The following is a 21,483-nucleotide window of genomic DNA, read 5'->3' as shown; positions in this document are numbered from 1 at the left end:
GTACTCTCGCGATAGATTTGTACAGTGAGGCCACCTCTTCGGAGCGCGGTAAGCAACTCACCATCTTTTCCACTTTCAATGTGACGTCACAATATGGGCGTGGTTACGTCTATTGTCGACGTAGCGGAGTTAATTGAGTGGGCTTTCATACTTAAAAAAAATACATTGTATTCATCTTAACGTCTGTGGGGGAAGCTGTAAATACTTTTTGGTTGGGCTTTCTTATTGCACATTATGAACATTGTGATGACATACACTTCGGTGTTTGTTTTTTTACTTCTAGACATTTAAATGAAACTATAATGTTCACTTAAGCAAATACTTTTGATCCGGGTATGACATTAAAAGTGTAGTAGTTAAAAATATCCAACAGAGAGCGCAACATTACCAAGCCATCACTTGACTACACTATGAGCAAAAGAAGAAAAAGAGAGAAAACACATGACCTAAGCAACCATAACTAAAATACCACATAACCGATTACTTATATTTTAGATGGCATACAAATGTAATAACAAACATTAGTAATTCAACCCCCAAAAATTCAAGCGAAACAACATGAAGGGTTTGTTTTGCCGAATTGATGGCAGCGATCTCAAATTTGTCACCCAGGAAACGGTAAGACTGGCTTTGTATTGTATTTAGATCAGGGAAATTGAAATTGCAATCAATTCTGCCAAAAGGCAATCATTTATAAATCGTATTAGACTGCAAAAGTTGTGTAGCATAATTGCTCTTGATGATGATTTCTTATCTAGACCCTTCCTGAGGTTCTTGGCAGTCATGACGTCAGAATTCACGTGAAGGCGTGTGCCCTCAGCCCAGTTGACCCCAGAGTAATTGCATTTCCATGATTTTTATTCTTTATGATTTTTTTGTTTACTGATATTACAATGCTTTTGAATTTCACTGATCTTGTACTTGCTTTTTTACTGATTTAATGTTGTTTAATCTAGCTTCTGCAAGATGTGGGCCTGCAAAGCAATGCAATCCCCCTCGGCAGAGAGCTGGTGGGCATTGTTCAACAAGGTGGGAATCAGAAAAAGTGGTATTCAAGGTTTTTTATATTCATATAAAAATCTTTCATTACAATATGAGATGCTGAGTTCACTGAATAAAGAGCGAAATTCAACAAGAGCCAGTTATGTGGCCAAGATCACTGTATTTTTTAAAATATATATCTCTAAAAGGATTATTGGATTGAATTGTGCTTAAAGTCAGAATAAAAAAGGTCAGTACTCACATTTTTTTTCCCTGTGATCCCTGCAGTCGGACCAAAAGTCACTTTCTTCCAACCCGATGATGAGGTTGTCGGTAGGTCACCTCCAATTCCTAATATGCTTGCAATACCTATTGTATAGTTGTTCCACATGAGGTCTTTAAACAGGTATTCTACCACTGGACTCCACCTGCTCAGGACTTGGCGATGTCGTCGACATAAATGAGCAGTATTTAGGTAGTGAGGTCTTTCCTTCCTTGAAATCATGAAGCCTAAAACACAAGTAATCAAGTTCTTTGTGATGCAGTGGAGAAGCCAGAGAAGTTGAGCCGAACGAGTGTGGCGGGGGCGCTAGAGGATGGCCTGCGTGCATATACCGCCCTCCACACTCAAGCTCGAGTGGCCGCCGGACAGACGCTTCTGGTGGTGGATGGTGCCAGTGTAGGTACATTCTATGCAATGCCTAAAGTTGTTTACATTGACCTCTATGTTGTGTTTTTCTGCCTTCAGTCTTTTGGCCTGATGTGTATCCAACTGGCTTGCTACTATGGCGTGAAGGTTCTGACCACGTCGCACTCACAAGAGCAGCACGCCTTCTTGGAAAAACTAAGGCCCAGCGTTGGTGTGTACTGAGATCTGCTTTGCAGGTTGCATTTTCAGACTTAATACCCGTTTTATCTAAAATATATGTTGGTCACTGCAGTGAGGGTGATTCCTGTATTCAAAAACCCATCTGACCTTCTGGCGGCTATTATGGAAGAGACTGGGGGTCTAGGAGTGGACATAGTAGTCGACCAAGGAGGTAAACAAAATGATATTAGTACCACTTGATTATTCAAATTGTACTTTTTGTTTAAAGTCAGCCTGCAAGAAAAAGAGGAGCTGACCCTTCATCCACACAAACATGACATCATAACAGCCTTGGCAGTGGGTGGCCACTGGGTGACGTCCCACCAAGACCTGCAAGTAAGTGGATTGTGCATTTATTGTGGTTAAACTACGGCAAAAGTAGTCATTTTTTTCATAGAGTACAAAGATTTTATATCTGTAATTCTATTATAAGGCTTACATGAACCACCGCTATCTTTTTTTTTCAGTTGGATCCTCCTGACAGCAGGTTAATGTTCTTGAAGTCAGCCTCCCTATCATTCCTCAACCCTCAAGTGTGGTTAGCATCTTCATCCCAGCAGGGACGCTACCTCCGTATCCTAAAATAACTGCATGCATTTATCCAGCACTTGAGCAATCCTACTGTATGCTTTCTTTAACATCCTGCTGGTAGATATTCTTAAAGACATTGTCGAGAAGATGTCATCTGGAATACTCAGGTACTTCATTTATATCAACTGGATAAAATTATAGACTCAAAATAATTACAAATGAATAAGTTATAATGACATCACTGAGTTTGGCTTTTCCAGGAGTCTAATTGCTGTTAATATTGTCTACCCAGACCTCAGCCCAAGGAAGCGCGCCCCCTCCAGGAGGCGGCATCAGCAATGGAGGATTTGCAGCTCAACCACAAGAAAAAGACTGTGATTGAAATGTGATGACAGTCTTAGCTTACATTGTTCTCATCCATTTGGCTCAACTCGACTTGAGCGCCTTTCAGTGAGTCGAGGCATTTTCCCAGGATGCATTTCTCCTCCAGGCGCAGTGACTCGACCACCCGCAAGTGCTCATTACGTGATGGTTTTCCCTGTTGGAGAAGCTTGGAATTCTGTGGGGAACAAATGGGACGCAATTAACTTATGTACATTTTTTGAATGGAGTTGATGTCCAATAAACAGTATTGACTTGTGATTGTTTAGTGTACATGGTCACAAACCTTATCTAAAATGACAAGTGTGTCTTGTAAAAGTCTTTGACACAACGCCAACGCCATCCGAATGCTCCACTGTTCGACATCTTGGTCTACTATCTGGCCGAGCAACACTGCTTTCCACTGGTGGCTGATGGAACAACACATGTTCAGCTTCTGATTTAGTAAGAATTTACAAAATATGGATAAGGGTCTTACAAAAGAGCTTGAGGGGACAAAAGTCTGAGGGCAGTCTTTAGTTTCCAGCTAGGACCTTCGCCACATATGCTCAGTTTACTGAGGAATGAAGAGAAAAAAAATCAGACCCATTAAAATGTATACTTTTTAGTAAACAATTGTCTAGCAAAAAGTCTGACTTGAGAAAGTTTTTGTCTGTGAGAAACTTCATCCTCTCCTCCAGATTGGTTGTGTTGCCTTTAACAATCTCACACAGAATTTCTGAATAAAACAAAACAATGTACACATTAGATCATCACCGCAAATGAGATAAAACGAATACACAACTCTGACTACTACAACCCACCTGGGTCCACATAGACCACACTGTGCGGGTTGCCGGGGGCAACAAAGCCATACTCCATCAGCAGGCTCTGGTTGTCATGAGGACCGTAGTTGATGAAGGCCTGTTGGAAACGCTCTGTCCCACACAAGCTTCTTATCTCATAACTTTTTGTCTCATTGTTGAAACCTGCTTTTACCTGCCGAAAAAACAACAACAAAAACCTATGTATCGAAATATAACATCGTAAAATATGAAATTGTCTACCTGTACATCAGGCCGGTGGTTAAGCAAATCCAGAAAGGGTGCTAGTGCGTAATTGTCTTCTCCACACAGGCATTTGCTGGACGGTTGACGCATGAATACAGAACGGGTGTTGACGCTACACCAAGCCCACCTGGACAAAACAATGAACATTTAGTTTTAATGTGTAAGTGCCGGAAAAAAAAAAAATCACCACCTTAGCGCTTCAAACGTCAACACGTCCTCAACAGGCTGACTAAGGACTGGCTGCAAAGTCCTGAATTGAAACAAGCACACATGTAAGCATTATTAAACAAACATTATCAAAGTCATTAAAATAAACTCACTGAAAAAAATCCAGATTAGAGGCATGGATTTCTTGTACAGTTTCTTTCTGATGGATAGCTCTCCGCCGGAGTCCGACGGGCAGAAGCGCTATGACGTCGTGGTCGAAGTAGGCGGGGCACGAGTAAGAGGTGGGAAGAACGTGGATGTACGGCGACCAGTCGGCGTCGGGTCCTCGGTGCCGCTCGCAGACGAGAAAGACGGAGAGAGCCAAGAGAGGTGAGATGCGAGGATGCCAGCTGATGAGAAAAAAATATTGGTATGCTAAAAAGAAATACAGCAGTCATAAATATACAGTATTTACCTCTTGATGTAATGACCAAGGTAGCTTTCTAGCACAGTAGATGTTGTAAGCAGACAAGACTCAGGGAGGGAAATTAATAGTTGATTGGGCTTTGAATAAAAAAAAAAAAGATGCTTAATGGTTTTCTACTTTTTTAGTTCACTTTTTATGAATATGATGGGATTAGTTTTACCTTTATGCCCGTAAAAGCTTGCAGACCTCGGCCTGTCTCTGAAAATGCAACCAATGAAAATCATCATTTTACATGAATACATTTTCAGAATGAATACAAACTTGTTAGTACCAGAGAAGAGAGCTGGTTGCAGCAGTTTTGACGTGAAACCTCGCTGGCAGAGAAACCTGAGGAGTGCCACGTACTCTGGTTGGTGGCTCAGTGAGACTGGATAAGAACATGATGGTGATTTAGGATACTGAAATGAGGGGAGGATTCAAGGGTATAGTAGTGACACACGTATTATTAATATTATTATTTTTTTAAATACCTGATTGGTGTATCCCGTCATGGTTCTTCGTCCTCTTTCTTGACGCGCGTCCACGTCGACTCATGACTATTCCTGGACATGATAAAAACACAAATATTATATTATCATGTGTTGATGTTGATTTGAAAACACGTGACGTAATCAACATGCGACTGTACAACACGTTGTATTTTGGAGCAAACGAAAAGTCAACAAAAATCTATACAATAGTACAAACAAATTTGTATCAAACGAAACACAAACAGAACTTACTAACATTATGAGATTGTCCGTTTACTTGAAGTGAAAATAACCGGCCGGGCTTTCAACGTGGCAACGCAAATGTATTACCAGACCAGATAAACTGTGAAACTGTGGGTTGAATAAATACTTTACCTAAATAAATGCGTCATTTAATTCTCTGCAAGTAGTCTGACTATCATGAATATGGTCGACTGATGCCAATTCCTCGATGGAGAAAACTACTGCTTATCCATGTGACATGTACTTCAGGAAATGTGACGGCACTTGCGGATGACGTATGTCCATGCCGCAAAACGCGCTGGCTCTTTTTCCCAAACATTCCATATTTTTTTTATTTTTTCAATTTTTTTTGCTACTTGCTGGGAATACACATCTTGCCCTGGATTTATGCCATGGGGAGTAAAAACATAATAACAACAAAACAGATGCATGATTGTTTGTTTAGTATCACTTCCATATCCTAAATTAAAAGAAAACATTTTATAAAGATAAAATAGTTAAGAGCATAAGTGATAATTATGTTAATACCGTAAAAAAAGCAATGTGTTTTGAGTATATATATTGTAGCATCCTGCCTTCTATCATAACAAATTTTAAAAAAAACATCATCATTGTTTTGATGTCCCCTATAGAAAACTGTACAATTTACGCAAACGATTATTTTTTTCAGATTTTTCTTTTAAGGTTAAAGGGCCAAAAATGTCATTGTTCATTTTTTTCCAAACTCTTCTGTCCGACCAGCTCCACAATCTTATCATTGACCTTTTGAACCCTCCTCAAAGTCTTGCAAATGAACAAAAGATGGCTTCCATTGTCAGATGGCGAGATCATTGGCTCGCGTTCGGCTGCTCGCGCCGCTGGTTTTGCTCAAGCGTCGTTTGTCCCCGTCACACCTGATGCCGGCCTCGGCATTGGCGCACAGAAGCATACGCTCTGCGCCGCTATTTTGGATCTGCAGGCAGCCAGCGGCGTCATAATAGGCTGCCAGGTCGGCGCCATTGCGCCAGCCGGGCGAGTAGCACCTCATCTGCAGCAGGCCCTCTTGGTCGACCATCTTGTGTTGCTCGGCGGCCATGTTGACCGAGTTCTGTTGGTGAGCCAGCCCGTGGTTGGGGAAAGGAGGCGCCAGGAAATGCGAGGATCCCATCACGCATTGACTGAAGTCGGGAGGCGGCGTGGGGGGCGGCGGTGGAGACAGCAAGACCTGTTTGGACTGAGACGACTCCACGGCGGGCGCCGTCTTCTTGGACGCCAAAATATGCCTGGAAACAGAACAAAGAGATTGTTTTCCTGTATTTATTCCTGTATATTATAAAAATCTCTTTATTTCTGTTGAAAAGCATTTCCCAAGTCCATCTCAGTCAAATGTCCCCAAATAACATTTTTTCCAAAATAACTGTATTACGTAGGCGGCATTTAGTTAGTAGATAAACAAACCAGAAACAGTCTTCCAAAATGAAAAGATTTTATCTTATTTGGATTCACATGAGAATTTTTTTATTTTTTTGGGTGGGGTTCTGAAAATAAAAAACTTAACTGTCCTGAAACAGTCCATATTTTCAACTAGAAAAAGTCAAGTTATAAGTACAAATTGAAACAAGTTTTAAATTGTCATTTTGAAGTAAATCCACTTACCTGCAGCAATGTTTCCAGGCCAGGTGGTGCAACTCCAGCACGCTAAGCACCAAAGAGACACCCGACACAGCCAACATGAAGACGATGAACACGTTCTTCTCCGTGGGCCGCGATACATAACAGTTAACCGGGTGTGGACACGGCCAGGCCTAAACACACAAACCCACAGACAGTCATTTAAAAAAACCCAAAAACACATTGAAAATAATGCTGTGCGTTCCACCTTGCAAACATAGAGCGGATGAAGAAATATTCCATACAAGAAGTACTGCAGGCAGAGGAATACCACCTATACAAAAAAAAACACCAGATCAGTAAGCTGCCACTGAAAATGCAGACATAATCAGCATTTACCTCCATGATGCTCCTAACGAGGATGCTCAGCACATATGTCTGGAGCAACGCCCCTTTTAGGCGCACCCTGCCTGAGGACATGGCTTTCCTGCCTTTACCCCCACCCTTGCTACTGTCATCATCGTCGTCGTCACCCCCTCCCGGGTCGTCGTTGTCATCCTCGCCTCCTTCGTCTTCCAGCCGGTTGCGCCGCTTTTCCTCCCTGCGCACCGTGTGCATGGCGTGGCCCATGTAGACCAGACTGGGCGTCGACACGAACACAATTTGGAGGACCTGGCAATAAAATATGTCCAATTCATTTCGATTGACGAAGGTTGGCAGATGAAAAAGAATGATTGTGCCTACCAATGAGATGTTAAGACCTAATTAAGACCATAAATAACTGTGCTGATATACCTAGTACTGTCCTAATTGCGGCCTTTTGCAAATATTGATGAACTCTGCTCGAATGTACCAATTTGGATGTCTTTGACCTTACATGGAAGTCGGCAAAACCTACCCAGTAACGTATGTGCGCGATGGGGAAGGCTCTGTCGTAACAAACGTTCTCACAGCCGGGTTGTTCCGTATCGCAGTTAAAGTCTTCTTGCTCGTCCCCCCAAGACGACTCAGCCGCCGTCCCCAAAACCAAAATGCGAAAGATGAACAAGATGGTCAACCACACCTGTCAGGGTTAAGTTGTTTTGTTATTGTAAATGTGTTTTTGACGTATATATTCTCCAACATATATATGTGCACTTGTTTGTACCTTGCCAATAGAGGTGGAGTGTTCCTGTACTTCCTCCAGGAAGTTTCCCAGTAGACTCCAGTCTGCCATTTCCTCACCAGCAACCACTCGCCCAGATTCCTGTTCTTACCTTGAGGATTAAAACATACAATGGCAATTATTAAAGTTTTTCAGGTCATTTTAGGATACAGGCAGGTTTGCAAGATATTTTTGCAAGATTTGCCAACATGCTTTTATGGTAATGGTTCACAGAAGATCAGGAATATTTTAGCTTGACCTTGTTCAAAAAATATCAATGTCATGTTTGTTCTGTCTTACTATAGCTTCAATTTCAGTTCCCACACTCGACGCTGGTGCTCCCATGGGATGGGAAACATTCACTCCCACACACACACAGACACAAAAGTATTACCCACCAGATTCCACCCACCAAATGGAAATCCATTCATTTGAATACAACTATCATTATAAGTTGACTGTTAGCATTATGTTATTGGTATTAATTCCATCTTTTTCCATTTTATTGCATTTCTAACATGGGCATCATGACCCAAAATGTCCTTTTTGAGTGATAATCATTTATAAGAATGACCCAAAAAGTTTAGAGAATTTGATTTTTTTCCTCAATGAAGATTGACTGTTTTTTATGGGTTTTATTGTGTATTGTGTAAGTGTGATTGGCATCAAGGTCTATGTGCTTCAAGCTATTTTTTAAATAGGTCATGCTGTATAAAAACCCCACTTTATTTGGAGTCTCCACAGCCTTAGGACACAAACATTTGATCAAACCATAAACCGCAGAAATAATCAAAGATATATTTTTAGCAGAGTTTGACATCTCTCTGTCTGCCATTTACGGCAATAGACATCCAACTTCTACTAACTACCACAGCACACGCGTAATGGAACTTGAACTGGCACTCAAAGAGTTCAATCCAGTTCCCTTGTTGTTTTGGGGCAACCAAATGTGTGTGTATGTGTGTTCAAGCGCTCTTGGGATACTTAATAACAATATTACTTCCTCACATAGACTATTGCTTGACCTCTGTTTGTGTGTGTGTGTGTGTGTGTGTGTGTGTGTGTGTGTGTGTGTGTGTGTGTGTGTGTGTGTGTGTGTGTGTGTGTGTGTCAAGCCCACAGCATTGTTCTGTATCCTGCAACAATAATGCACATACACACACACACACTTGCACCTCAGGCTGTGTTGAACCAAGTAAAATTAAATTACCGTTAAACTATTAAATATTGGTAATGTATTATTCCAGATGGATTAAACTGCACTAAAATAAAACAAGCGGAAAAGTCATAGGATTTAGACTGAAATGATAAGAGTATCATTTTGTTGAAAATTATTAATCAAAATTGCATTGGTTTGGTGCAAATTATGTTTTGTTGTTTTTAACCACTATTTAATATTGATTTTTTTCCTTACAAATTTATAGTGTTTTGTGCTCTAATAAAGTAACAAGTTTTTTTTCTGGATTTACTGAACAATTACGCATTGTAGCAGTAAAAAGTGATTCTAATGCAAATTACAAGTGTAAACTATATTCTTTAAAAAATATACATAGGATATTGTAAATGAAAATGCAAAATAAATAAAATAATATTAAAGCAGGACTAATTGTGCCATCTTAAATAAGCTCAAAGTTGAAATGGGAGAAATTGAGTGTTAGTTTGAGTAAAGTGTAGATATATATATATATATTTTTTATTAATATAAAAAATGGAGAACTCCTGACATATGCTTGCATGTGTGTGTGTGTGTGTTTTACAATTCTGTACCAACTACCTGATAATGTCGCTGATGATGTAAAGCAACTTTTGTCTTGAAACTTGTATGGTAGAACCCAGGTCAGCAAGCAGCAACAAGTTTGTCCAGGTAACTTTAAGCAAGGCAGGAAAACGAGCAGTAGCGGTTCAACTGATGAAAGTTTGCAGGTAATCGATCCAAATCTGTGGATGAATCGCGTCCCAAAATAGAGAAAGTCACAAGCGAGTTGTGAGTGATGAGAGAACACTTTGAGTGTGTGTGTGTGAGTTTGTGTGAGGGACATACTTTTGTGGTGGACCTTCTCACTCTCCCTCTCTTGCTCTTACTTGGGTCTTTTCCTCCCTCCCTCACTCGCACTTGGCCATGTCTCCAAAGGAAGTTGCCTTGGTGCCATGCTGCCTGCAACCACTCATGTATGTGCATGTTTGTTTAGGTGTGTCCATATACACATGTATGTAATATATTTTTTGTTTTCTTTGGAGTAATACAATAAAAAGCATTGTTGGTAATCAGAAAATGAAACATTTTCATTAAGGTTAATAACATGCAATCAACAAACAGGGTAATATTTGTGTGTGATAGTCAAAATGCATGTTTTTTAGTGTGTATGAGTGTTATTTTGTGCACGAGTTGCGTCGTCTGTCATGTAGAGGAAGTCGTATATTGTATTGGGACACAATGGCTGCGGGTCCAAGCCCAGCATTCTGTTCTTGTCGCTCCTTTCTTATCGGGACGCTGGCTCCCCAAATGTAAAAGTTTTTGTGAGCGTGTGTGTGGCTCTATATGAGTAATTAGGAAGCTGGCAAGGACGCCTGTTGGCCGGAGAGCTACTTGAAGGTCATTTCGATTGCTTATCAAAAATCTATTGTGCTAATGTCAGGGGAATTAATTCACAAGTGAAAAGGTTTTCCCTGATAAAAAAAAACATATCTTTTTGGACAGTGCTCCATAATTTGAGTGACATTTTTCTGCGCACTCGATCAGGAACACAGGTCAGTTTAGGATCAAACCTGCCCCCCAAAAAATATTTTAACATTCTTTTAAGATCTATCACTGAACTTGTGATGGTTTTGAAAGACTGTGAGCTGTGTGTGTGGGTTAGGGTGGGGGATTACCAAGTAAAATCCCATCTGAAACGATTGCAATCGGCGGTTATGCCATGTGACACTAAAAGTAAATAGGGGAAAATGGCTTGGAGTGTTTTTTGGTCCAATGAAAGAAGCGTTTTTCTCAACATGTTTTGAAATCCATCAAAGAAAGGCTTTTAGGATACAAGTGCTGGGAAATTCAGCAGATAAGCCCTAAATCTTATGGGTAAAACTGAAGATGTTTTGTTCCAGACATTAAAGTTGGAGAATAGTCAGACTGATTCAGATTAGACATTTGGATGAGGATGTTTCAGTGCCATTGACGGCAGTGGACGCCTCATAAAATTTGACCTGCCAGGGTTTAAAATTTAAAGTGTCAATTCTAGTTTAAAGGTAATATATTTCAATACATGATCATGATTGGATAATTTCCCCAACTAATCTAAATAAGGACTCTACATAGGCTCCTCCCCTCTAAGGGTAAAACACGAGCCCTCCATGTACGCATTCAATGCTGCCATGACCCTCTACCGCATTCTGAAATGTTTGGTTGTGCCCATAGTAGAAAGGACCACCGTGGGTGAGGGGAGGGGGGGCTGGTGAGTTAAAGTAGGAAGAGTAAGAGGGAGGTTGGCTGGGGAAGGACAGGGCGTGATGGCGTTGCTGGTGGTGGTGCATTCTGGGAGGTGGTGGGAAGGTGGATGTTAGGGTGGCCATCTGACCGAACAGGGATGTTTCGCGTGACCACAACGATGACGATGGGATTCTGCAGTCTGAAGAGCATGACATCAATTTCCATATACATAATTTGTGCTTAGTAGATAGTATGTAACTTAGCAAAATTAGTCTGCTGCAATTACATTTTAATTTTGTTTTACCTGAGGTAGGAAAAGCACAGCTGGAAGGCCCATGACGTGCAGACACTTCTTTTGGACGCTGTCCTGGAAAAACATAATTAAAATTGTGTAAATGTCCTATAAAAGTATTACATTTATTTACATGTATTTATTTTTTTTTCTTTCTACTGACGTCTGGGCACGCGCGGACCATCCACAGTCACTTTGATGGCTCTGTGCAGCATGGCCACCTGAGGGGGTGTGGTCATCACATTGATGGACAGTGTGAAACTCTTACCTGGAGAGAAAATAACATTACAAGAAGTCAATAACTATCTAGAGTCAGTCACTGGACTCAAATATTTTTATATTCTTTCTACCTCTGCCACTGCGACCTATAAAGCGAAGATCGTTGAAGTGGGCGTGTCCCTGCCTCATGGTGGCCGTGTTGTTGCGTAGCTCGGCACTAGCATTTTCCTCATTTCCCGCCATCAGGATGACCAGTGCGCCGTCCGGGACGTCGTTGCTCAAGGAAACCACCTGAAGAAAAGTGTATCATGCCCTTGACTCTCTCTGGTACTGAAACTTGATCATTCACAATCAGGCCTTCCGGTCAGTTTGTCGGCTCACCGTAAAAGGTCGAGGTAAGGTCTTGTTGCACCTCCAGTGATGAGGAAGGCCGCTACACAGAAAGTTGGGACTCTCGGTGGTTACCAGTCCCCGAGGGGGCGTCGTGTCATGCAAGTGGTACGTTTTGGCTACATCCAGGTGGAGGTGGGAAGACGATGAAGCAGTTTGACTCTTTGTCACAGCATCTGATTAAAAGCAACATAACATATATATGTATACATCTTGTAAGAATCAGATGTCCAAAACATATTCTCAAAACATTATATTATGTCACTTCATCTTTAGAACGATCTAACCTTAAAATAAAATAAAAACTGCATGTTCCAGCATCCCTTCTCCCTGACCTTTGACGTCATCAACGCGCGCCGCTATTTCACACAAATGTAAATAATAGACAACACCACTACGATCGACGTATTACTTGACAACTTTTGGTGAGTTTAACTGATGTCTTCCCCTGCACGATCAACGTTCCTGCCTGGTCGACGTGTCGTTGTCTGTGTTTACTTTGATTGTGTGGAGCATTGTTGGCTCTTTAACCACAACCTTTGAATAGAGAGGAAAGTCATCGTTTCAATATTCAGATTTTACTACCGGAGAGGAAGCCGTGCGGTTTAAACACCTGCGTGTGTGCGCTCGTGTTGCATCGATAGAGACCTGTTAAGTTGTTTTAAGAATTGGGCTCCGTTTCGATTCTAATGTATTGATTTAGCAACCCACAAAAATAAAATAGAAAAATATAACAATCGGCAAAAGTTCCTCACACTACAACATGTCCAAATAGTACTGTCAATTCCACTATATTCTACATGTTTCCTGTTATAAATGTAAAAAGGATCAAATGTCTGTGTTCATTTGGGTTTGGCATAGGAGAAGCTGCTATATGGCCGGATCAGTCATCACCGGGTCTCGAGAACGCCCTGCAGCTTCTCGGACCAGCTTCATCCCCGAAATACAGGGCATGATGTAAGACTGACACACTCGCACACACACACACACCACCATGGACTCACCTGTATAAAGTGTATTGCCGGTGCCACCAAAGAGACTGTTGGAAGCCATGTCCATCTACCTATATTGAATGGGACATGACACACAGCACATAATCACAAACCATAATTCGCACAATATACACCAATAAGCAAAGTCCAATGCAAATGGTCTTCATTAAGGAATTGCATATCTTCTATCTATGAGCACCCAAGTGAGCGTGTGTGCATATATCGTTGCGTGCGTGGCTCACCTGGTGGTCTGAAGTGTGAAAACCCCAAAACCGAACTCTACGCCTGGGCGTGAAGCTCCCGACCTCAAACCCGAAGTCCTGGCAGCGGCGTGATTGACAGCGGATGTCCGCAAATCACTGCTCGGATGGGGGCGGCCCTGAAGGAAAAACATGAGAAAAATATGCAAGCCAATTTTGTGCATTGTCCTCCTAATGCTTTTTCTAAATGCAAATGTGGAGGTTTGCACAAATGTTTGCGGCTCACCTGTGTGTGGGGGGTGCATGTGTGATAGGTTTTCCCTGGGAGACGCCCGCAGGCCGCTGCAAGAGACGGCAGCCTTAGTGGAGGACATTGTGCACACGCAGCTCATCACCATGGTAAGATGAACTAATTCACCGTCAATGGCGACACAAGACATCAGTGTGAGGTTGTGATCAGCTCCATCAGGCCAGTGAGGGCGCCACACTTCGGGGGTCAAGGGTCATTGCCGTGGAGGACATCCTCTTCCTCATGCGCAGAGACAAGGTGAGGGCCACAAATGCACACACAAAAATCCATTGAAATGCTTACAGATTGAAGTTATGAGGAAAAATGCCACACTTCCCAACTACTAAGACATGTAACAAAATACATTGTTAAATATAGGGCTTTAAGTCAATTAAGTGTCAATGTAGTTGTTCACTACAATCTTTGTTGCACTAGAAAGACCTACATTTTTAGACCCAAATAGCTTTTTTATTGTTTGTGACTATGTATAGAGGAAGCTATCCCGCCTATTGAAGTATCTTCAGTTCCGAGATTACAAGTCCAAGCTTCTAAAGAACATTGAAGATGAAGACGACGTAGGGCAGGAGCAAGGTGGGCTAACCTTAAAATTACTAAAATAAAAATACATGTCCCATTAATTCCTCTGTGAATGAGTGACAACATAGTTTTCAATTCACCTCATTTTGGAGTGACTAACCCTAAGGATGTTGGTCACCCCAGGGTCGTCGGGTGTGGCCGGCGGTGGCATCCAGCGCCGCCAACGTCTGGCTCAGGATCACCTTCTGTTGCTGGACCACACTGGCGAGCTACTGTCACTGGTGGAGCGGAGGGAGATGGACCCCGTCAAACAGGAGAGGCTGGAGGTAGGCGGTCATCGTGGCAGCACGTTGGCTGACCTAAAAGTGAAATTGTCGTCGATCTGCAAATTTTGTAGCGAATGGAACGCCACAGCAGAACCATGGACCCCAGCCAGTACACTGAATTCTGCGAGAGTCGACAGCTCAGCTTTGGTAAAGAAGACTTTCTTCATATCGAATAAAGAATATTTTTCTTCTGCATAAATTCATTTGATTTCCCTTTTGTTATGTGCTCAGTCAAGAAAGCGTCAAAGTTCCGCGACTGGCTGGACTGCAGTAATCTGGAACTCAAACCCAACAGCGTGGCTATGGAAGTCCTGTCCTATCTGGCCTATGAGACCATCGCCCAGGTAAGGGCTTCTTAGCCCACCCCATCGCCAAACCGTGCTTTTTACGCTTGTTTTTTTTCTCATGCAGATTGTAGACTTGTCTCTGCTAGTCAAGCAGGAGATGGTAGCCAAAACCAACACAGTGGCTCACGTCATCTCGGCCAGCCACATTCAATACACCACTCACATTGAGGTTGTGCGCACCTTCAAATTCATGAGTCTTGGTCACCTTCTCACCGAGTCTGTTCTCCATGTAATTCAGCAGGTTAAGAAGGAATCGGATTCCCCTGAGGCTACACCTCCCTCCACACCTGGCTCTTCCCATTCATCCAAGCCCTTCCTCCAAGGCAATGGAAGTCTGGATGGACGAGCGCGGCAGAGGAAACGGAAAAAGGTCAAGAAAGAAATTTAGCAACTAAATTGACTTTTTAATCTCAGTCCCAGTAATTATCAAAAGAGAATGTGCTCATTTCTGCTCACCATAGAGCTGTCCCGCGACGCCAGAACCTCCGAGCGGAGCCATTCAGCCATGTCACATCCGAGAGGCCATCAGAAGATTCAACTACAGACAACCCGTAAGTGTACCCACACATTTCAGCATCTTTCCTAATTCTAACATTATTTTTTTCCCCCTTCAGAACACCTACAGAAGAAGCGGGATGTCTTACCTGGCCTGCTGATCACTTAATTATGTTTTTTACTTTCTCTTTGCTTAATAAACATCACTCATCCAAGAAAGCTGATGTCGCCGAAATAAACTTTATTGGTCACTAACGGGGTAACAATGAACATGGGCCAGCGCATTGCAGACAATCTTTGTGATACATTGCAAAAGGATGAGTTTACTGTCGCTCAGCATTTCTGAGCGTTGTTACCCGCCAGGGTGTCTTTCTCGGTTACCAGTTCTCCGTATCGTTGCTGTAGTTCCCGCTCTCGATCCATCTGACGTTCCACATCTTCACGCAATGCCTGAAAACACAAAAGTAGGTTGAAAAACAAGTACTTTTTTCAAAGTGCTTTGCGAGTGAATGACCTCAAGTCTTCTCGGAATGGCCAGATCTTCATGTTTCTTCAGCTGAGAGAAAGTCTCCAACTCTGTGGCTGCTTGCTCCACCTGGCGGGCAAAGCGGAACGTTCTCGCCAAAGTTAGCAATCATCGTAATTGAATTTCTGGCACTCCTTCCCACCTGCTCCCATAGTTCATTGTGCTGTTTGAGGAGACCAAGCGCCCTGGACTGGAAGCCGCCCAGAAGGATTTTGAGCTTTTTCTCCATTTTGGCCGCCTTGCGTGCTTCTGCTGTCATGTGACTGCGGTTAACCTACCAAAAAGAAAAAAGCCCACCATGAGCACAGAACTTTGTAAAAGTCTAGAAAATATGTAATATTAAGCATCTTAAAAGGAAATTGTACTTCTTAGAAACCCATCTTCTCTGAAAAATGACAAAACAAACCATCCTAAAGTGCACATGACCTTACATCAAGTTTCTTCTCGACGCTCTCGATTCGATCTTTCTTGGACGCCAGATTGGCTCGGGTGTACCGGTTCTGTCCGGGAAGGTAGAGCACCTGCGAGGGCGGAACACGAAAACGCTCAACATAATCTTGAAGGAAAAACCAAGCCGTCGCAAATCCGACCTGACCTGTCCATAACACTCCTCCCACACTTGGCAGTAGGCCTCCATGCTGAGATCGCCGTGACCCATGCCTACTTTCACTACCTCCATTTCAGCCGCCAAGATGCCTTTGGCCTGGTGGAACAAAATGGGTACCGCGATTCATATTGCTCCCCCAATGGGCCTTTTTTGGGGGGGGTGCGGTCTACCTTTTCCATGTCCTCTGTGCTGACTGTGTTGTAAGGATGCGCCTCCAGGTAGCCCACGTGGAGGACATTGTTAGAGGCGGACGCCGGGCCCCGTGCTTTGGCGCGCTGCAGCTGGCCGCCGGCCGTCGGGTGGTGAAGGCAGTCGTGGTGCATCATGGTGATCATCTCCTGCTTGATCAGCTCCTCGGCCACCTGCAGGTCTGACAGGGGCTCCATGGACGATGGCCGCAGGACAGACTCGTTCACCTGTGGGCGGGCACGCAAAACATTTATTGTGGCAAGATTTTGTCCTATTCAAATTTCACCATACTAAATGTAAAATGTTTGTAACTTTTCAAAAGATAATTTGAGTAGTAAAAATTACCAATAAAAAAAAGTATCAGAAATGGTTCCAATTCTGAATTGATTTGACTTACATCAGTGGGTCTGGGCAAATCCCTCTGCACTGCCGTGTGTCGCAGCTTCAACTCTTTCTCCTTCTCCGCATCGCGTATGGCCTATAAAAAAGCCATCAACTTTAAAAGCCGTCCAATTGACTCGGAGGGGCCTGCCAGCACCCAACGCACCTGCTTGCGCAGCTCCACGTCGGAGGCGTCCTCCACGTAGCCCACGTCCGTCTCCGTCTCCTCCAGTTCTTTCTCTGCATTTTCTGGCAGGACGATCTCAAAGTCGTTTTTGGCTGCAGGAAGCAACATCAGGTTCTCCTTCAGCTGCTGTGCTCGCTCTCGTTGCTGTCCAGAGAGGGAAAAGAGCAAGGTGTTATGCCTAAAAATAGGAAAAATAAAAGCCTAACCCGAGTCTGAAAGCCCAAAGTGGGTTTCAAACCCAAATCCTAGTCTGCAAGCCCAAAGTGGGTTTCAAACCCAAATCCTAGTCTGCAAGCCCAAAGTGGGTTTCAAACCCAAATCCTAGTCTGCAAGTCCAAAGTGAGTTTCAAACCCAAATCCTAGTCTGCAAGCCCAAAGTGGGTTTCAAACCCAAATCCTAGTCTGCAAGCCCAAAGTGGGTTTCAAACCCAAATCCTAGTCTGCAAGCCCAAAGTGGATTTCAAACCCAAATCCTAGTCTGCAAACCCAAAGTAGGTTTCAAGCCCAAATCCTAGTCTGCAAGACCAAAGTGGGTTTCAAACCCAAATCCTAGTCTGCAAGCCCAAAGTGGGTTTCAAACCCAAATCCTAGTCTGCAAGCCCAAAGTGGGTTTCAAACCCAAATCCTAGTCTGCAAGTCCAAAGTGAGTTTCAAACCCAAATCCTAGTCTGCAAGCCCAAAGTGGGTTTCAAACCCAAATCCTAGTCTGCAAGCCCAAAGTGGATTTCAAACCCAAATCCTAGTCTGCAAACCCAAAGTAGGTTTCAAGCCCAAATCCTAGTCTGCAAGACCAAAGTGGGTTTCAAACCCAAATCCTAGTCTGAAAGCCTTGCTTACCAGATGTTTGGCGTACGATGGGTCGGCCATCTGCTCCTCGGTGTTGATGTTTAGATTGTCCCTCTGCGGGGTGCGCCCGGGAGTCAGACCGGGAGTGACCACCCCGCGTGGGGTCAACCCTCCAGCCCCCTGTGGGGTCATAGCCTCCGACCCCTGACCGTGTCCGGGTGTTCTGTGGACCAACACGTTTCTCAGTAGCCGCCGTTTGCAGTGCGGTGGATGTCGGCACTCACCTGAATGGGGTGCTGAGCACCGTATTGGGGGTCTGCACTTGCTGCTGCTGAGGAGTGACTCCACGGAAGTCGCTTTCATGCAGCGGCGTGTTGAGGCCGCCTTTTAGCGGCGTGTCGATGTTGGTCAGTGCCATCAGATTCTGAGCTTCCTGGAAAACAAAAGTCAGCCATTTCAGCCTACCACATCACCACTTTCAAACCCAGGAGTCACGTTCCTCACCTGCATAATTCTGTCCTGGACGGCGGGCGTGCGTGGCGTCCGCAGTCCGGTGTTCATGTTGTTGGTGATGCTGTACTCGGACAGGAGTGCCGACGAGGCGCTGTTGGCGCTTTCGCTCTCCTCGGCGGTTTGGCGGGCCACCTCGCTGGCCACGCCCATTTTCACCACTTCTTCCAGTTCCACGTCGCTGATCTGCCAAAAAAAATTTTTTTTTTGAAATTTAGCCAGGAGTGCTTTTTTTGGCCACATTTTTGTCCTTGTCTCAACAACTCAGATTCCACAGGGATCACTTTCAGGTCCACTACAGTTCTCAGTTTGTAAAGATAGAGATCCACAACATTACCTGTGGTGCGGGCAGAACCAGTTTGGATCGTTTCTTAGTGAACTCGGCCACGCCGCTGGTCTGCAAGATGGCAGATGGGAGATCGCTCTCCTTCTTCCTTTTGATCTTCTGCTTATCTTTCCTACGGTCGCGGTCCTCGCGCTCACTGCCGGCAGACGACAATCGTAAGACTTGCATGGTCGTGGCCTCGCCTCCACACAATAACTTACTTGCGCAGCTCGCCGTCCAAGTGCTGCTGCCGCAGACGCTTGAAATTGGGTGCCAGGGGGTCATAAATCTCCATGCTGGTGTCGTAGAAGCCCTGAAAACAGACAAAATTGCCACTCAGCGAAGCTCTTCTATGATAAGAAGGGGCGCCGCCGAGTCAGTTACCGCGGCAGGTTTCTTCTCAAAGGGGATTTCCGCATTGTAGTCAACTCCTCGCTTCTTCTTCCTCTTCTTCCCGATATGGATGCCGGCCGCTCTCAGTTCTCTGCGCTTCTGCAACGCTGCCAAACGCCTGGCAAAAAAGATCAACAAAACCTAGCCGGTGAATTTCAAAAAGGCAAATTAGCAAATTAGGGAATAAGATGCGAGCATGACCTGGCTTCCTCCAGTTGCTTCTCTCTGGCCTTCCTCTTGGCTTTCTTGCCCTGTGTGTTGGCCAGACGCGCTCGGGCCTCAGAAAGCATCTCCAGCTCATCTATAGACATTAATAACACATTGAGAATTTTGTAAACAAATCAGATATCATTTGTCATCATCATCGCTCTACTCAAAACCACTAAACCACAATTAGCCCTTTTGTACCTTCATCCATATCCACAGGGTCCGGCCTGGCCGGTTTAGTCTCAGGGTTGGGATCTATCTCCCCTGGCTTCAACTTTCTAGGGTCCTCTCCCACTTCTTCCTCATTATCTCGCTGTGCTGCTTTATCCCTAAAAAAATAATAATAACATTAGATGTGTGAGGAAAAAGTGTGAGCTGATGCCATTAACAAAAATGCAGGAACATACAAAAGGTATTCATAGTGCTCCAAGCACTGGGCGGCTGTGCGCCCAATAATGGGTGCGATGGTTCTCCACTGGGTGGGCATCAGTTTAGCCAGGTGAAGAAGCTTTTCCTCCTCCTCACGGGACCATTCTGTTTTTTTGATGCTGGGATCCAACCACTCATACCTGATAACAAAAGCAAGATGAATAGTTTATCACGTGACCCTTTCATTTGCATTTTTTTTTTTGCTGCAGGAAAAAAGGAATGCATCATATTTATTATATGATTGACGAACTCACCATCTTGCTTTGCATTGCTTAGCAGACTTGCGGTGGAGCAAAGAGGCAATACGAGACCATTGATTTTTCCCATATTTCATCACCGCTGCTTTGAGAATTTCATCCTGAAATACGCAGTTATAAACATTTGCATTAAAATGATATCGATGACTATCTTCATCAATGGTAGTCAATGAGTTTATAGCCCGATGAGTTAATAGCACTAAGCTTATTTGGAACAGATCCAACAACTTATACAGGCGAGTTTGAAATTTTACGGCAGGGACTTAAGAATATAATGGATTCTAGGGGTTTAGTCTTTTTCATTTTGAAGCGATCTTCTTGTTAAGTGAAGTGATTTTGTGTATTTACAACAAGCGGGATTAGCATGATGCTAACTCCACTAGCAGTGTCAGACGTACCTCCGTATTGCGCCAAACGCCTCCTTTTATCATGATGCGCGGCATCTTGGCGGCTTTTGGGTGTTTTCCTTCTTGCACAAAATAAAAACAAGTAGTAAAAAGAAAATACCAAGAAATGTAAGCACACGAGACGCAGTGCTGAGCTGGAAAACGAAGGACAACAGGAAACGTGCGACGCCTTTTCTTCGAAATGAAAATCATGCACCTGTATGTGTAATACTGCCTCCCAGTGGAATCAACGTGAAATGGATAAAACGAGACATTAGAGTGAATTCTTTTTGTTTTGTTTGTTTTAATAAAAGTACTTATTTTTTGTTTGAAAATCATTCACTGCTAGCATCAACCATTAAAAATTAATTGGACGTCTATCACCGTCAATGGCACCAAGAGAATGAAACTAGAGCCCAAAAAGTCACAATAAAACACAATCACACAATCAGTGATCATGTATTTATTTGAATATACATTTGAACCCACTGCACAGAAATGAAACAAAGCAGTTACAGGCTTGTGTGCTTTTCGCCACACATCAGCACAAAACGGCGAATAACAGCAACATCCACATGAGCACGACGGACATGCACAAACGAGGCCTGGAATGGTAATGAGCCTTGACGTCGCAATGTAGACGCTACCCAAAATGGGGGACGTAAAGGGGTCTAATTGCTCAAATGATAACACTGAGCACCACAATAAACAACAAATACTCTCCATATGGACAATAAATATCAACATGTATCTTCCTTATCATCGGCTCGCTTCCCCCATCACATAGGCAACACACACTTTCACACAACTCATTCACACTGTGTTTTAATGCTGTGTGTGTGGGTGGGTGGAGGGGTCGTGGGGGCACACTTGAAGTGGTCTACAGGTGATGCTTAGAACGTAG

The 21,483-nt window shown here is 43.6% G+C and overlaps 6 protein-coding genes across 6 annotated transcripts; 2 read left to right on the top strand and 4 right to left on the bottom strand.

The window, feature by feature from the left end:
• The first annotated feature begins 210 nt into the window (after positions 1 to 210).
• Positions 211 to 3,020, top strand: cryzl1 (crystallin, zeta (quinone reductase)-like 1). The gene is made up of 12 exons (XM_077729056.1): positions 211 to 618; positions 759 to 836; positions 957 to 1,029; positions 1,270 to 1,314; positions 1,388 to 1,456; positions 1,527 to 1,660; positions 1,730 to 1,841; positions 1,923 to 2,021; positions 2,079 to 2,185; positions 2,317 to 2,422; positions 2,502 to 2,547; positions 2,673 to 3,020. Exons 1-12 carry the CDS (start codon positions 559 to 561, stop codon positions 2,767 to 2,769), a joined length of 1,026 nt encoding a protein of 341 aa, XP_077585182.1. The 5' UTR covers positions 211 to 558; the 3' UTR covers positions 2,770 to 3,020.
• setd4 (SET domain containing 4) lies at positions 2,187 to 5,469 on the bottom strand. Its single transcript, XM_077729055.1, has 13 exons — positions 5,290 to 5,469; positions 4,915 to 4,986; positions 4,716 to 4,811; positions 4,605 to 4,642; positions 4,433 to 4,521; positions 4,131 to 4,367; positions 4,001 to 4,060; positions 3,808 to 3,937; positions 3,565 to 3,739; positions 3,398 to 3,479; positions 3,240 to 3,317; positions 3,048 to 3,171; positions 2,187 to 2,939 (listed from the first exon to the last, which is right to left on the bottom strand). Exons 2-13 carry the CDS (start codon positions 4,976 to 4,978, stop codon positions 2,778 to 2,780), a joined length of 1,335 nt encoding a protein of 444 aa, XP_077585181.1. The 5' UTR covers positions 4,979 to 4,986; positions 5,290 to 5,469; the 3' UTR covers positions 2,187 to 2,777.
• A 116-nt stretch (positions 5,470 to 5,585) lies between these two features.
• Positions 5,586 to 9,914, bottom strand: LOC144205032 (gap junction alpha-5 protein-like). Its single transcript, XM_077729064.1, has 7 exons — positions 9,666 to 9,914; positions 7,895 to 8,003; positions 7,646 to 7,810; positions 7,147 to 7,419; positions 7,016 to 7,081; positions 6,793 to 6,941; positions 5,586 to 6,419 (listed from the first exon to the last, which is right to left on the bottom strand). The coding sequence occupies exons 2-7, from the start codon at positions 7,961 to 7,963 to the stop codon at positions 5,972 to 5,974; spliced, it is 1,170 nt and encodes a 389-aa protein (XP_077585190.1). The 5' UTR covers positions 7,964 to 8,003; positions 9,666 to 9,914; the 3' UTR covers positions 5,586 to 5,971.
• A 1,842-nt stretch (positions 9,915 to 11,756) lies between these two features.
• Positions 11,757 to 13,499, bottom strand: runx2a (RUNX family transcription factor 2a). Its single transcript, XM_077730097.1, has 5 exons — positions 13,445 to 13,499; positions 13,215 to 13,273; positions 12,202 to 12,386; positions 11,952 to 12,111; positions 11,757 to 11,869 (listed from the first exon to the last, which is right to left on the bottom strand). Exons 2-5 carry the CDS (start codon positions 13,267 to 13,269, stop codon positions 11,757 to 11,759), a joined length of 513 nt encoding a protein of 170 aa, XP_077586223.1. The 5' UTR covers positions 13,270 to 13,273; positions 13,445 to 13,499.
• supt3h (SPT3 homolog, SAGA and STAGA complex component) lies at positions 12,550 to 15,615 on the top strand. Its single transcript, XM_077730098.1, has 12 exons — positions 12,550 to 12,635; positions 13,072 to 13,167; positions 13,717 to 13,801; positions 13,863 to 13,949; positions 14,183 to 14,282; positions 14,412 to 14,554; positions 14,626 to 14,701; positions 14,786 to 14,898; positions 14,966 to 15,070; positions 15,143 to 15,271; positions 15,363 to 15,452; positions 15,516 to 15,615. The coding sequence occupies exons 2-12, from the start codon at positions 13,085 to 13,087 to the stop codon at positions 15,555 to 15,557; spliced, it is 1,053 nt and encodes a 350-aa protein (XP_077586224.1). The 5' UTR covers positions 12,550 to 12,635; positions 13,072 to 13,084; the 3' UTR covers positions 15,558 to 15,615.
• A 2-nt stretch (positions 15,616 to 15,617) lies between these two features.
• On the bottom strand, positions 15,618 to 20,789 carry cdc5l (CDC5 cell division cycle 5-like (S. pombe)). The gene is made up of 19 exons (XM_077730096.1): positions 20,592 to 20,789; positions 20,191 to 20,294; positions 19,915 to 20,076; positions 19,709 to 19,836; positions 19,502 to 19,601; positions 19,292 to 19,418; positions 19,129 to 19,220; positions 18,920 to 19,064; positions 18,577 to 18,768; positions 18,357 to 18,505; positions 18,124 to 18,295; positions 17,266 to 17,430; positions 17,116 to 17,196; positions 16,700 to 16,945; positions 16,518 to 16,625; positions 16,354 to 16,443; positions 16,065 to 16,196; positions 15,911 to 15,991; positions 15,618 to 15,846 (listed from the first exon to the last, which is right to left on the bottom strand). The coding sequence occupies exons 1-19, from the start codon at positions 20,634 to 20,636 to the stop codon at positions 15,730 to 15,732; spliced, it is 2,436 nt and encodes an 811-aa protein (XP_077586222.1). The 5' UTR covers positions 20,637 to 20,789; the 3' UTR covers positions 15,618 to 15,729.
• Between the last annotated feature and the right edge of the window lie 694 nt (positions 20,790 to 21,483).

Source organism: Stigmatopora nigra, chromosome 12 (assembly GCF_051989575.1).
Source record: "Stigmatopora nigra isolate UIUO_SnigA chromosome 12, RoL_Snig_1.1, whole genome shotgun sequence".
Classification (NCBI taxonomy): Eukaryota; Metazoa; Chordata; class Actinopteri; order Syngnathiformes; family Syngnathidae; genus Stigmatopora; species Stigmatopora nigra.
Note: the sequence above shows the minus strand (reverse complement) of the source record. Positions and strands in the feature narration are given on the sequence as shown.